This window comes from Anoplolepis gracilipes, chromosome 2, assembly GCF_047496725.1.
Source record: "Anoplolepis gracilipes chromosome 2, ASM4749672v1, whole genome shotgun sequence".
Lineage (NCBI taxonomy): Eukaryota > Metazoa > Arthropoda > Insecta > Hymenoptera > Formicidae > Anoplolepis > Anoplolepis gracilipes.
Genome location: NC_132971.1, coordinates 9927164 through 9941200, shown reverse-complemented (window position 1 = coordinate 9941200; position 14037 = coordinate 9927164). Strand labels below are relative to the sequence as shown.

The window sequence follows — 14037 nt, the reverse complement described above, 5'->3', positions numbered from 1 at the left end:
TTTTCTTCTCTCTTCCATTTTCCAATAATTCGGATTTTTGTTAAATTCGTACAAACAGCATTTCCTTGTGAATACGAATGCTTTGAATTTATCTTGAATAAAAATTCCTGCAAGATATACTTTAAAAAAAATTAAAGATTCTTTTTTAGAAATATTTTAAACGCTGTAACGTGTTCTAATTAAATATACAAATCTATGTTCTTCAACATCAAAATATTGATCTTAAGTTGCCTACATTATTTAGAATCAAGACAGCTACTATGTAAATTGCACGGTGAGAAATATAATATATAAGACGCTCTATAATAAGCTTGGTTTATTACTTATGTATAATTACTTATGAATAAGAAGAAAGCAGGGATTTAACTAATACAATTAAAGGTAACTTTAAATCTCTCTTTCATTTGTTTTTTTCTTTCATGGATGCTATAAATAATAAAAAAATACTTTATATTAATAACAACGGTTTTACAAATAAATAAAAAGATTATCTTTCCATATTTTTACAATATATGTATATAAATGTGATTAAAAATTATATCAATTATACACTTGTAAAATGCTGAGAAAAAATTACATCATCACCTCATCAATTCAAAACGTGCTTGACTTATCAGCATCGAAATGTTTATGCTTATGAACGCGCAAGTACTTAATTGTAAATCAAATAATTCTAAAATAAGCGCAAAGTCGAAACTCGTTTGATCTTGATCGAATTGTTTTTGCTCTTCTCTTCTTCAGACGTGGCGGCGTCAGTGGAGGTTCACTTCGAGAACAAGGATGGCGGATTCTTTCTGAAGCATACGCAGCGACAATATTATCCGGCTCGCGGCATATCGGACTCCGTCCCGTCGCTATCGACGAGCGCATCAAGCAACAACAATAATAACAATAACAACAACAACAACAACAACAACAACAATAGCCCAGCGAGCGCGGTACCGTCACCGCCGCCGGGCTCCGTCCTCTCGATCGACAAGTTCACCGTCTTCCAGACGAGCGAGCCGGTATCGGTGCGGGCCACGTACGGACCTTTCAGCACCAAACAGACCGTACCGGCGCGTTACATAGTTCCCGACCCGCTGGACGCGCTACCGGCACCGGAAACGCGACGCAATCTCACGGCGGCGACGATCCTGGACGCGCAGGAACTCGGTGCCCGTCACTTGGACATGTCGGCCCACCTGGTGGGCAACAGCGTGCCGCGGGACTCGCCGGTTCTCAGGGTGCTCTTCCACGCCGGCAGTGAGACCGGCGGTAGACGTCAGTTGCTGATGGCGCGTCATCAGCGGGTCTGCGTGGTCCTACATGCCAGCCTGGCCAGCCCGTCGCGTAGCAATGCCGCGAGCAGGATCAACAATGGCCGCTATACTTCCTCCTACCCCTCCTCCTCCTCATCATCATCCTCCTCCTCCTCCTCCTCTTCTTCTTCATCTTCATCTTCCGCACTTACGGCCGCGTGCAGTCCGGACGGCGAAAACGGCGTGTGTCTCGCGCAAATCACTATACCGGCCGATTGGTGGGCACCGTTGCCGCCACCCGATGCCTCCGGTCGTGTCAAAGTCGCCAAGAGTCTGCCGCGATTGATCCAGGTCGCTTACTCCGTCCTGGAACCGCGTACGGAGGAAAACGGCGGCGGTGGCGGCGGTGGTGGCGGCGGTGGTGGCGGCGGTGGTGGCGGTGGTGGCGGCGGTGGCGGCGGCGGCGCCGGTGGTCTCGGCGGTGACGGCGGCAGCTCGGCCGACGGATCGGGCTTCTGCAGGCCTAGGGTGCAGATCCAACCTGTCACTCCTCTAGGCCAAGTGCCACTGGCGCCGAACAAGGCGGATTACAAGGAGCTCCGAGCGGATGACTTGCTTACGCTGCTGGTACCGCACGGACCGCTCTATCCGAGATCCAGACTGCACGTCCCGGCGTTTCTGCATCCTGCCAAAGTAACGGATCCGCGGCAAGATCGATTGCCGTTAATCATTACTGTTATCCTGAGGTAAGTAACTTTGTGCATCTTATAGTTTGAGAAAAACGATACGTAGGGTTTTTCTAAACGTGTGTAAACAATTTCGAGGGGTAATTTCTTCAAGAAAATGCATTAATATCCTTGTGGATGCAAAAGCTTGAATTTATCTCGGATAACAAATTTTTATAAGACTTATCTTTTTGAAAATCGTAGATTTTTTTAGAGATATTTTAGACGCTGTCACGTGTTCTGATTGTAAATACAAATCTATTTTTTTCAATACTGAAATATTGATCTCAAGTTGACCAGATTATTTAGAATCAAGACAGCTGCTATTTGAATAATTGGAATAAATGATATAATTTTAGAATTAGAGGATGTTAAAGTTAAAAATATTGAGTTGAGACAGCGTTCACCAACGTCTCCATCAATTTTTTTTTGTACACATTTAAGAACATTCTGTATAATCTTTATTTAGAAAACCTAGAAAGATCAACATCTATTCAGCGTAACTACTTTGTAATGTTTGTCAATTAAAAACAATTTAAAAATATAGAGGAAATAGAGATTCGTTAAAACATAAGAAACAGATGTATAAGAGTAAAAAATCGAAATATGATTTTTATTTTATCTCATTTAATTAATTATGTTTCTAATCGTATTAGAAACACATCGATTGACGAAGAGTTTATAAACTTTTGTCAGATTATATCGATGAAAATTTAATATAAATCCGCGTTTAATTATCGCCGACGTTAGTCGACAAACACTCTGACAATGTCCAAGTTTAACCGCTTCCGGACAAACGGATGATTATATGCAAGAGACGCAACATCTTTTCCGCATCTTAAGATTCACTTTGTGCATCAACTTTTTTTTTTCTATTGCATGTATTTTTTGAGGAGCGTTTTAAACCCTCGTCCCCCCCCCCTCTCTCTCTCTCTCTTTCGGACGCACGCAGCCGGAAAGTGGGTCGGAAACGTCCCCTCGGGAGGAGTTGAAATCTCCTAATTGGATGAATTGTCAAGTAAGCCGGCGGGCAAAGTTACAAGCTCGTCTGTTGTTAGTAAGCACTTGAAAGTTCCGCGACGCGGAATGCGAAGCAGGAGAGGAGAGATACACTCGAGCGTGGACTAGCAGCCAATCCGCGTGAGAAACGTGTCGTTGGCTCTTTAAGAATGCGACCTGTGCTCGTCGGAGATGTTTCTCGTGTTCGATAACGTTGTAGAACGTTAGCTAGCGCTTTACAAGCTGGATATACAGATAGCTGGAGATATAGATTCCGCGGGATATAATGACGTATACATGCGATAAACTTGTAGCGAGCTATAAGAACCGCGCAAAATAGGTCCATAATAAAAGGCCCTCTTCCGGTTTCGTACAATCACGCGCATTAAAACTTACATAATTAACTAGATTAATTGGACTGACGTTCTATACATGTATGTATGTATATTATCGCGAGAACTTTTTTCAGTGATTTAAAAATAAAGTTTCAAACTTTAATCCGCGCGCTAGTTTGGCATACAGTCAATTTGAATGAGATTTTTTTATTTCTCCATTCTTCAGTGAATTCAGAATACACTGTTGGTTTGAAATATATATATTTTTCGAGATAGAAATATAGTTTGTTTAAAATTTATAAACTCGTAATTACAACTACAAGTTTTAAAAGTTCCTGCACAAAGCATGGTTACTACAATTAATATGGTACATGAATTATTTAATTTGCTTTTAGACGAAATTACACACAAAATAGAGAAACCTAATATTATTTATATTAATATGACTATATCATATTAATATTATACTATATTGTATAATAATATATGCTCATTGTATAAATTCTTAAGGGATCAAATCAATAAATTAAACCTTTATAAATAATGTTTATCACAATTTTTTTTTATTTTTGGCGACAATTTCATGCTTTATATTCTAATTATAAAATATTAATATTTTAAATGTGAGAGGGGTTTATAAAATTTTCGAAAATGAGGATTAAAAATATGATTAGGTCTTGATAAATACCTAATGAAAAATATGTGTCTTGTACGCTTATTAATTTCGTAGAAAAAGTATTTTCTGCGAAATTGACGCATTATTATCCGCGTTCGGCTTTTACAATTAGTCGCCTTTAAAGTTGCGTGTTTATAAACATTAAGAGCCTTACTTCTCAAGTAATTTAGTTTTAAAATGTGTTTTTTGTTAAATTATCTAACAATTTTTATCACTGCTATATGCTCATTGTATAAATTCTTATCAAATCGACAATTAAACCTATAAATAATCCTTATCACAAATAATTTTTTTTCGGAGACAATTCCGCGCTTTATATTATAATTATAGGATATTAATTTTGAAAATATGGGAGTAAAGAGGGGTTTATAAAATTCTCGAAAATGAGGATTAAAAATATGATTAGGTCTTGATAAATACCTAATGAAAAATATGTGTCTTGTACGCTTATCAATTTCGTAAAAAAATTATTTTCTACGAAATTGACGCATTATCATCCGCGTTCAGCTTTTACAATTAGTCGCCTTTAAAGTTGAGTGTTTATAAACATTAAAAGCTTTATTTCTCAAATAATTTAGTTTTAAAATGTGTTTTTTGTTAAATTATTTAACAATTTTTATCACTGCTTTACGCTCATTGTATAAATTCTTATCAGATCAAATCGACAATTAAACCTATAAATAATCCTTGTTACAAATATTTTTTTTCGGCGACAATTCCGCGCTTTATATTATAATTATAGGATATTAATTTTCATAATGTGTTTTTTGTTAAATTATTTTACTATTTTTATCACTGCTACACATTGAATCAAAGTTCGTTACATATTTTCGAAATATAATTCGTACAATTTTGTTATTATTTTGCATCTAAATCGCCATAGCATGACTTGTTTGGACGATGAGATATTGCGTGAAATAAACGATATCGATAGTTGCGACTCACTGGACAGAGGTCACAGGTTATCGAAATCATCTTCATAATTTCTGCATTCAGAATTGTTTAAAACAAAAATGCGTGTTTATGTACGCAGAAATCTGCGTAGTCAAACATAGCCTTGACGTTCTACAGTTTTACACAGTTATGCGAAAAATTTGAAAGATACGGTTGTACATTTTAATATAAAAGTTGAGAGTTTTATATGTATAACTAAAGAGAAATTCTAGCTTTTTCCTTATTTTTCATCATATTATTCATATAACTCTATAATAGTTTTCATAATCTAGAAAAAAAAAAGAAATTTTTCTATTATATAAGTCGTTTGGCTCGGAACATTTTTATGCAAATATCTTTTACAATTATTTCACATGAAAAAAATAAAAAAATATTGTTTTTCATACTCTTTTGTAGTTCTGTGTAATAGTGATAGAATACTCTGATATGTATCAAAAATTAATAATATATAACTCCAGAATTTTATATGAGATATTAGATTATTAATACAACTATCAATTAAAAAAATTTTCATATTGCTTTAATAAAGAATCAAGTATTATAATTATGATATATTCTATCTATTCATTGCCCTTTCATTTAGCAAATGTAATTTAAAATTCAAAAAGAGCAGAAGAAGGACACGCTCGTCCGAATCTCTCGTAAATACTTTAAACGCGAACTAGCCCATATAAAAAACCCTCGGGAAAAAACGGTTGGAGGCAAGGCGAGCGAAAATTTCTTCACGCGTTAAAGAGCTTGCTAAGGGCTAATCGTAGCCCCTGTCTGTGTCGAGGGTCGGGCTTTATGCTGCTTTTTATGTCTCGCAACCTTAATCTAAGGCTCTTAGCCGGCCACGTTAAACTGTAGATTTTCTACGCGCCCGCCTCTCGTAAGCCGCACTGTTCCGCCCGTGAGTCTTCTCGGTATTGCATCGTTCCAGGTTATCGCGTATTTTCTTGCAATTGCAGGTACCTACCGAAGCGCGAAAATTAAGACAGATACGACTTCTATTTTATACCGGCGAAAAAAAATATTTGAGTTTTTTTCCCCCGTGACTCGGACTTCTACAAATGTCAATATTTCACACGTCAAACGTGATTGGCATTTAATCAGACTCGTAAAAATTGATCTTAAATTCAGGGTGTCTACTTCGTGAAAAAACATATAAATTTGGATTTTTCAGCACTCAAAAAAATGATCTTGCAACTTCAACACAAATTTTCTAGCTATAAAAAATTCACTGAAACAGATAAATTATTAGCAAATATTATGATACTGCATATATTTTTTGCATTTAATCAATTCAAATGACAGAGACAGAATTTATATCTGAACTATTAGTGTAATTTAGACAGAAAATTTGTCTGTGATGCCTATCGTTAAGGACAATTAATATTTGACATTGGGATCTAAATTTTCTAGAGGTATTGTTAGAATATTGCTGCTATAAATTCTATACGACAAACAATATTCTAACACACACAAAAAGTAGCGATAAATTTTAATTGAGACATCTAGAAATCTATTATCTACATTAGCAAAATATTTTTTTGAGTGAGGGATTTCTTTTGTATTTGAAAAAATCAGGGAATTCTCATGAAATTTATCGATACTCGGGGAATTTTTTGTTTAATTTTCTCTATAATTAATTTGCTTTTATAATATCAGTAATCGGCCAATAAACCAAGCTGTGTTTAAAATATAATTATATATATCTTTCTGTTTTTTTATACATTCATGTTTGAACAAAATATTGAATATATGCAGTATATATTCTTTATTGTAATTTTTACAAAAATGAATATATTATGCAAGTGAAATATGTTGAGCATACAAAAGTTATTCCATTTTTTTCAGTACATTTATAAATCTAGCACTTGAAGCTTGAGACTCTGTTTGTATTTTTCCTCCGTAGAGTGAAAAACGTTAGAAAACGCATGGAAAAAAAAATTTATTTTAAGAAAAGCTGCATCAAGAAAATTTTTAAACGATTCTCTTGAAATTTTCAACAAAAATGTCTGGAAGATTAGACAATTTTTTTTACAAGATTTGCGTAGACAGTCTCATAAATTTTTAAAATTTCTAAAAAATTTTGTATCGCGCGATACGATACAGATGTTGATTTGCGAGTGATTTTATACATACATACATACATACATACATAAAGACAGACAGACACAGCGTCACCGATATCGATCGCCCGAAAATGCGAAGGAAGAGACCGAGGAGGAGGGGAGTAGGGATGATCATTGAATAAACGGGTAGCTACATTTGGAGAGACATTTGGTCATTTGTCAACGTGAGAGAGCACACATACGTGTATATGGTAGATTCGAGGTCGAATCTCCGGATTGCGTTTCTCGTGTGCTTCGCACATCGGTGATTTGTATGTAAATGCGAGATAGGCTCGCGGAAATAACTTGATCTGGAACTTGTAATTGGCTCGCCCAGCCAGCATTCCGAGCGCTATGCCGTTTAACGATGACCGATATCCATCACCCATTTCGCGTTATCTTTCTCTACTAGTTTTCATCCTCTTAACCTATAGATCATCACTTATTAATCGACAAGTGATAATCGAAAATGTCTCGACGTACCATGCAATTTTTATTATTAATAAACAGTTAGAATCCTAACTTGATTGAAGGGCGCAATAATATGAATAAATAATGAAGGAGTTGCAAAAGATGTGCAAGAGATTTATAGATAAATAATGAAAACTTAAAAAAACTGATAATTACATGATATCATGAATTTATATATATTTAATATTTTATTTACATTTCTTAATAAAAAAAATTATGTAAAAATTATAAAATTTATAAAAGGGTTGAATGCTGTTTATTGTCGTTACATAAATTTTTATTCAGCACTTTGTGATCAAACTGGTGATATCGCGCGATACATTGATGTTGTACATGTTTCAGTCTTTTTGTCAGGCGCGCTTTTCTCCGCTTTTCTCGCGAGTTTAATTTACTCTCTGTTTAAATACAGAATATTTAATTAAAGTTCCGGATTCAAAGTTCACGCGAAACGATTAAGATCGGAGATATGTAAATGAATTGTCGAAAGCGAGAAAGCGAATTGCCGCGCAGAGAGACGGTAATTACGCTTGTTTTTGTACACTTAAATTGCTTGCGACGCGGAGAACACAACTCGAGTTCTTCTTAGATATATGGAACATGCGCTGTACATATATTTTTGCCCGCTATGTAGTACAATTGTCGAGAATAAAGTTAACATCACGCTCTGTGTATGTGTGTCCGTAGTATGCGCCGCAGTGTGCAAACCGCCATATGTTATATAACATCTGACGCCGCTGGAATTTTGAAGCGAGGCGAAGAGATCCTAGATAACTTGACAGTTTGCGGCCGATTAATCTGAAACTTTGCCGAAAGCGAGTAAAATGCGTACCGAGGCGCATATTGTAATAATAATACAGAGAAGATGAATGTTTCCTTCGCCTATAAATGCATTTGTCCGACGGTCCTTCGTAGGGGAAAGCGGGCATGAAAAAGCCACACTCAAAAAAATGATCTTGCAACTTCAACACAAATTTTCTAGCTATAAAAAATTCGCTGAAACAGATAAATTATTAGCAAATACTGTGATGCTGCATATATTTTGCACTTGATCAATTTAAATGACAGAGACAGAATTTATATCTGTATTATTAATGTAATTTAGGAAAATTTTTCTGTGATGCCATCTTTAAAGCCTATTGTCGAGGACAATTATATTTGTGATTAATATTTGGCAATGGGATCTAAATTTTTTAGAGGTATTGCTAGAATATTGCTGCTACAAATTCTATACGTAACAAACAATATTCTAACAGATACAAAAAGTAGCGATAAATTTTAATTGAGACATCTAGAAATCTAGCTACATTAACAAAATATTTTTTTGAATGATAATTTATTTACTTCAAGATCCTCATGATTTTTAGTAAAATTGATTTAAAACGAATCATTTACTCAAACAAATGATCTTGCAACAAAAATTTTCTAGGTGTAAAAAGTTAACTGAAACAGATAAATTATTAGCAAATACTGTGTGATACTGCATATATTTTGCACTTAATCAATTCAAATGACAGAGACAGAATTTATATCTGTACTATTAGTATAATTTAGACAATTTAGAAAATTTTTCTGTGATGTCTATCTTTAAGGCTTATAATTGTCAAGGACAATTATATTTGTGATTAATATTTGGCAATGGGATCTAAATTTTCTAGAGGTATTGCTAGAATAGTGCTACTATAAATTCTATACGTGACAAAAAATATTCTAACAGATACAAAAAGTAGCGATAAATTTTAATTGAGACATCTAGAAATCTATCTACATTAACAAAATATTTTTTTGAGTGTGGCTAAGCGCCCTTCGTCCTTCCTCTTACTCTAGGAAAAGAGAGAGAGAGAGAGAGAGAGAGAGAGAGAGAGAGAGAGAGAGAGAGAGAGAGAGAGAGAGAGAGAGAGAGAGAGAGAGAGAGAGAGAGAGAGAGAGAGAGAGAGAGAGAGAGAGAGAGAGAGAGAGAGAGAGAGAGAGAGAGAGAGAGAGAGAGAGAGAAAGCGTCTTTTTTCCGTTTATACGCGTCGTTGTAATCCTCGCATCATACGCGGAGGATCGTAGGAGGAATTCAAAGCGCGGAAACGACATTTTCCGAGAGACATAAAATATTCTCAAGGCGAAATGTCGCGTTCGAGGCGAAGTCGGATTTGTCGCCCGCGTTCGCGAATATTTCTTAGAAAAAGACGGACGATTTTACACATATTTCGGAAGCGGTCAAGTAGGGGAAGATGGGTATGAAAGAACCAGTTCAGAGAAAGATCAAGAAAATTATTAAGAAAACAATAAAATACCATGCATATTTATTAGTATATTTATCGCTACTTTTTATATCTGTTAGAATATTGTTTGTCACGTACAGAATTTATAGCAGCAATATTCTAGCAATACCTCTAGAAAATTCAGATCCCATTGCCAAATATTAATCACAAATATAATTGTTCTTGACAATAGGCCTTAAAGATAGGTATCGCAGAAAAATTTTATATCTAAATTACACTAATAGTATAGATATAAATTCTGTCTCTGTCATTTAAATTGATTATGTGCAAAATATATGCAGTATCACAGTATTTGCTAATAATTTATCTGTTTCAGTGAATTTTTTACGTCTAAAATATTTTTCTTCAAGCTGCAAGATCATTTTTTTGAGTGCACTCTTCCTACCTTCGTTTTCGAGGCAAATTGAATTATTATTATGGAGGGCGTCCGGTAGTGTCCTTAAATACGAATTAGCCGGCCGCTTCTTTGATTCGGGCAAATAAACGCCGAAGTGACTTGAAGAGGCAATATCCTGTCTCGGAAAATATATACGTTTCGCTTTGAATTTTCTTTTTACCCGCTCTCGGGATGCACTTTTCCGTTTGCCGCCAGATCCGCTTACAGTGCGGTCGCACTCGCGCGCTTGAAAATCCTCGTTGAATTAAGAATGACCTCGTAGCCGAGGATACATACTGGGTGAGCAAGAGCTTAAGGCATGCGCGTTGAGCCACAGTGTCAATGACAGTGCATGTCGTGAATAAATTATTACGGACTCTCGTATACCGTAAAGTACGCTCTCTTTCTCGATTCTGTATAGATATTTTTTTTAAACATCGATAATTCTTACTCTGAATAATACTCGAGTAGTTCGCATCTTATTACGACATAGAGAATTCAGATCCATTCATACATATCCGTATTGCGCACGTCAGTGCACGGATGCTAGATTCGATTCTATATAATTAAATGTAAGTATTTACATTGTTCCGTATCCGTACCGTCAGGGTCCGTACTGACATCACCGATATCGTTGGCAATTAAATTTTCACGGAACGGACGGCATTGAACGTACCAATACGGACATGTACACCGAAAAAATTGTATTCTCTATTTTAAAAGAATTCCTTCTAAAGCTTTCCTCCAATAAAATATTCTAAAAAGTTCAGAATATTTCCCTCTAATGATCTTTTGTTAAGAATAGTATATGAAATAAAGAAAATATTCTTAAATTGTATCATACAAACCCTATTTGCGCTCATACCACTAGAGGGCATAACGGTATATTTTTCCTGTAGATAGAAAAACCTCTCGCAAGATATAAGAACCCCAAACCCCAACCCAAGAGAGCTCAGTATCGGGGCTCTTAGCCCTGAAAATGCATACTGCAACGTTTGCGAAACGTCATTGCGTGCATTACGCTGTTTAATCACGCGGCATCTATCCGGAAGTCCCCAGTTTAGACAATTCTAATGGCCACGAAAGCCTCAAACTAGAAGTGTATATATTCTTACATATTAAGAATATCTAATACTTTTCTACTTTTTTTTAGAGGATTTCTGTCTTTAGTTAAGAAAATCCTCTTGGCGCTTATTTTAAAGGAAGCTATTCTAAAAATAAGTGGTATATTCTTAAAATGAGAATATGATTTTTTCGGTGTACGGACAAATATAAATAGGCATCCGTACAGCATCCGTGTAGAAATAACATTTTCTTGTAGGAAAATTTTTATTATATTTTATTATATAATTACATTCTATTATATTTTGTAGAATATTTTATTATATAAGATAGCAAATTTATTAATTTAGTAAAATAATTTTAACGAAATAATGTAACTGTTAATAAATCTAATATTTAATTCGAAAATATTTAATTATATTCAAACAATATGATAATATGTAATATACAATTCAATAACTAGTATTATAAAATTTGTTAATCAACAAGATTTTTTATATGAAGTGAAAAATTTACCTTCCGTTTTACGTTCTGTACACATACTTTGTGAGCCTATAAATTTTATTTTTTTTTTTTTCTTTAAAAAAAGCTCTCCTTTATCCAAAATTAATAGTTCGTCTTCCGACAGATTTGCCATGATCACGTACGTCTCAAGACTGACGTGTTATTTCAAAAAATTTACGGATGCGATTCGGATATTTGTAAACGATCAAATCCGATTTTGCCAGTACGGATACGGAACGGATATGTATAAATGAGCCTTAAAGTGGAGCACCACTTCCAATCAGTCAATGCGAAAATAAAAACCAAAATATTTAAATGATAAAGATGGATAATTACACGCACACACACACACACACATACATTTATTATATACACATATTATATACATATATATTGCTCGGTTTATAGCTGGAATTATCTGACCTAAAGAGGACCGAGGTCGGTTTATCAACGTTATATCGTGCCAACCACAATGTCTGATTTTAGCGCGAGCGCCAACACGCGGATACGGCACATCGCGATGAATAATCTCTGCGTCGCCGGCGTCAGATAGATGCGTTTCTTCCGTCGCATTTCCTCTCTCGTTCCTATTTACATGTATATATTATAATCGCGTATGTCAATGATACCGACCTTGCGACTCGGTCACGTAACTGGAGCGCGAATATGTAAGCGTTCGGGAATGAAGAACGCAGTTTTCTCGGTTTGCGCGAGAGCGAGTCAATGATGAGGAAAACGTGACGCTCTTAGAATCGCGCGAGAGACAATCTTATTCGTCCGCGGGATACTCTCGACGAAGACAAACGACGCCAATGTCGCGAAATTTCCGTCGGAATACGTGCGTAGTCGTTCGTGACTCTCCTCCTTTGGCGGTAAATTTTTGAGAAATCCACGCGAGAATCTCGAGATCGAAAGGAATGTCACGCGCAGCTATCTGTCATGTACATACCGTTTTATGATTATGCCAGGCATCCCAGATTCGCTATTTTCTTTTCATCATATCACTGTTCCTTTGGCCAATTTGGAGATGATTTTTCTTTATATGGAAATATTCTCGAAATATAACTGAGTTTCGAAATAGAGTTTATTAAGTATACCTCCGGAATTTTCTCTGAATTCAAAAATATCATCTTGTTCTTGTCTATCTTTCTGGAACACATAAGTATATAGAAAATATAGCCTACATCTTTTTTTTTAATTATTGATAAATATTTCTCTTTTCTATCAAGTATTATACTTAAAAAAATTATTGATTTTATTAGAATTTAATCTCATAATATTTTTTTAAATAAATTTTATATTATATTTTATATATATAAATTATCCTTCAAATTAAACACGTGGGTCTTTCGTGTCCGTGTCATTTTTAATCCATTGTTTTAAAAAAATATTAATAAAATCTCGAGGTTGGAAACTTATCCAAAAAAAAAGTTTGTGTCAAAAGGGACTTATAACTGAAAAGACAATTTAAACAGTTTATTCAGTACAAAGTGCTGGCGAATCTAAATCTGAAGCGGACACAAATGACGCACGTATTTGCTTTATGTATATTAAATAAGAAAGGCTGAATAAGTAAATTTTTTTAAAATATTGTTTTTTGCTGTTAATCGTTTTTTATGAAAATAAGTTATAAATTTACAATAATCTCCCTAAAAAGAAACAAATTGCTTTAATTTCTATTGTATTCATTTATTTTCATGCTAAAATTATCTTTTGTTAATGATAACGAGCAACAAACAAGAGTTGTATGTATTAATCAATTTTTATACTGTAGATTGTAGTGTAAATTACATTTTGTTTTTACTTTTCTTTCAAATAAATTACCTGAAGATTAAAAAAAAATTTTTCCTTAAAAAAAAAAACACATTTTTTTTATACCTGAAAATTACCCATTTCCGATCATTCAAATAATTATATTTTTTTAAAGCCGTGAACATATAGTATTTTTTTCGTAAACTTCGAACTTTGAACTAAAAATTCCTGGAAGCCTTTTCGTTCAAAATTATTTTTTCAAATTTTTATATAAAACATCTATGTTTCCAAATCTTGATCTAACAAATAACAAAAATATAATATTTAAAAATATTTTTTCTTTAACTCTACTACATAAACTTTTAGTTTAAACTTAAAAGAAGATGTGTAAGTTTTTTTAGAATTTTTGAAGTAATTTTAGAGAACAAAAATTAACTCGGACTCCACTTGTTACCCACGCATTCAGGATTACGGTGCCAAAAAAAAACGTGTTCAGTTTTAGGGTTATACATATAATGTTTAAATTAATTTTATAATTAAATTATATAATTTTACATAAATAAATTCATCGTGTTA

The 14037-nt window shown here is 34.4% G+C and overlaps 1 protein-coding gene across 3 annotated transcripts in view; it reads left to right on the top strand.

The window, feature by feature from the left end:
- Dtn (transmembrane protein 132C dtn) overlaps positions 1-14037 on the top strand; it is a 148576-nt gene that overhangs the window by 98617 nt on the left and 35922 nt on the right. For all 3 annotated transcript variants that reach the window (XM_072886320.1, XM_072886321.1, XM_072886319.1), the window contains one exon: positions 742-1987. In XM_072886320.1, the coding sequence (XP_072742421.1) occupies positions 742-1987 (1246 nt within the window). The remainder of the gene's footprint in view (positions 1-741; positions 1988-14037) is intronic.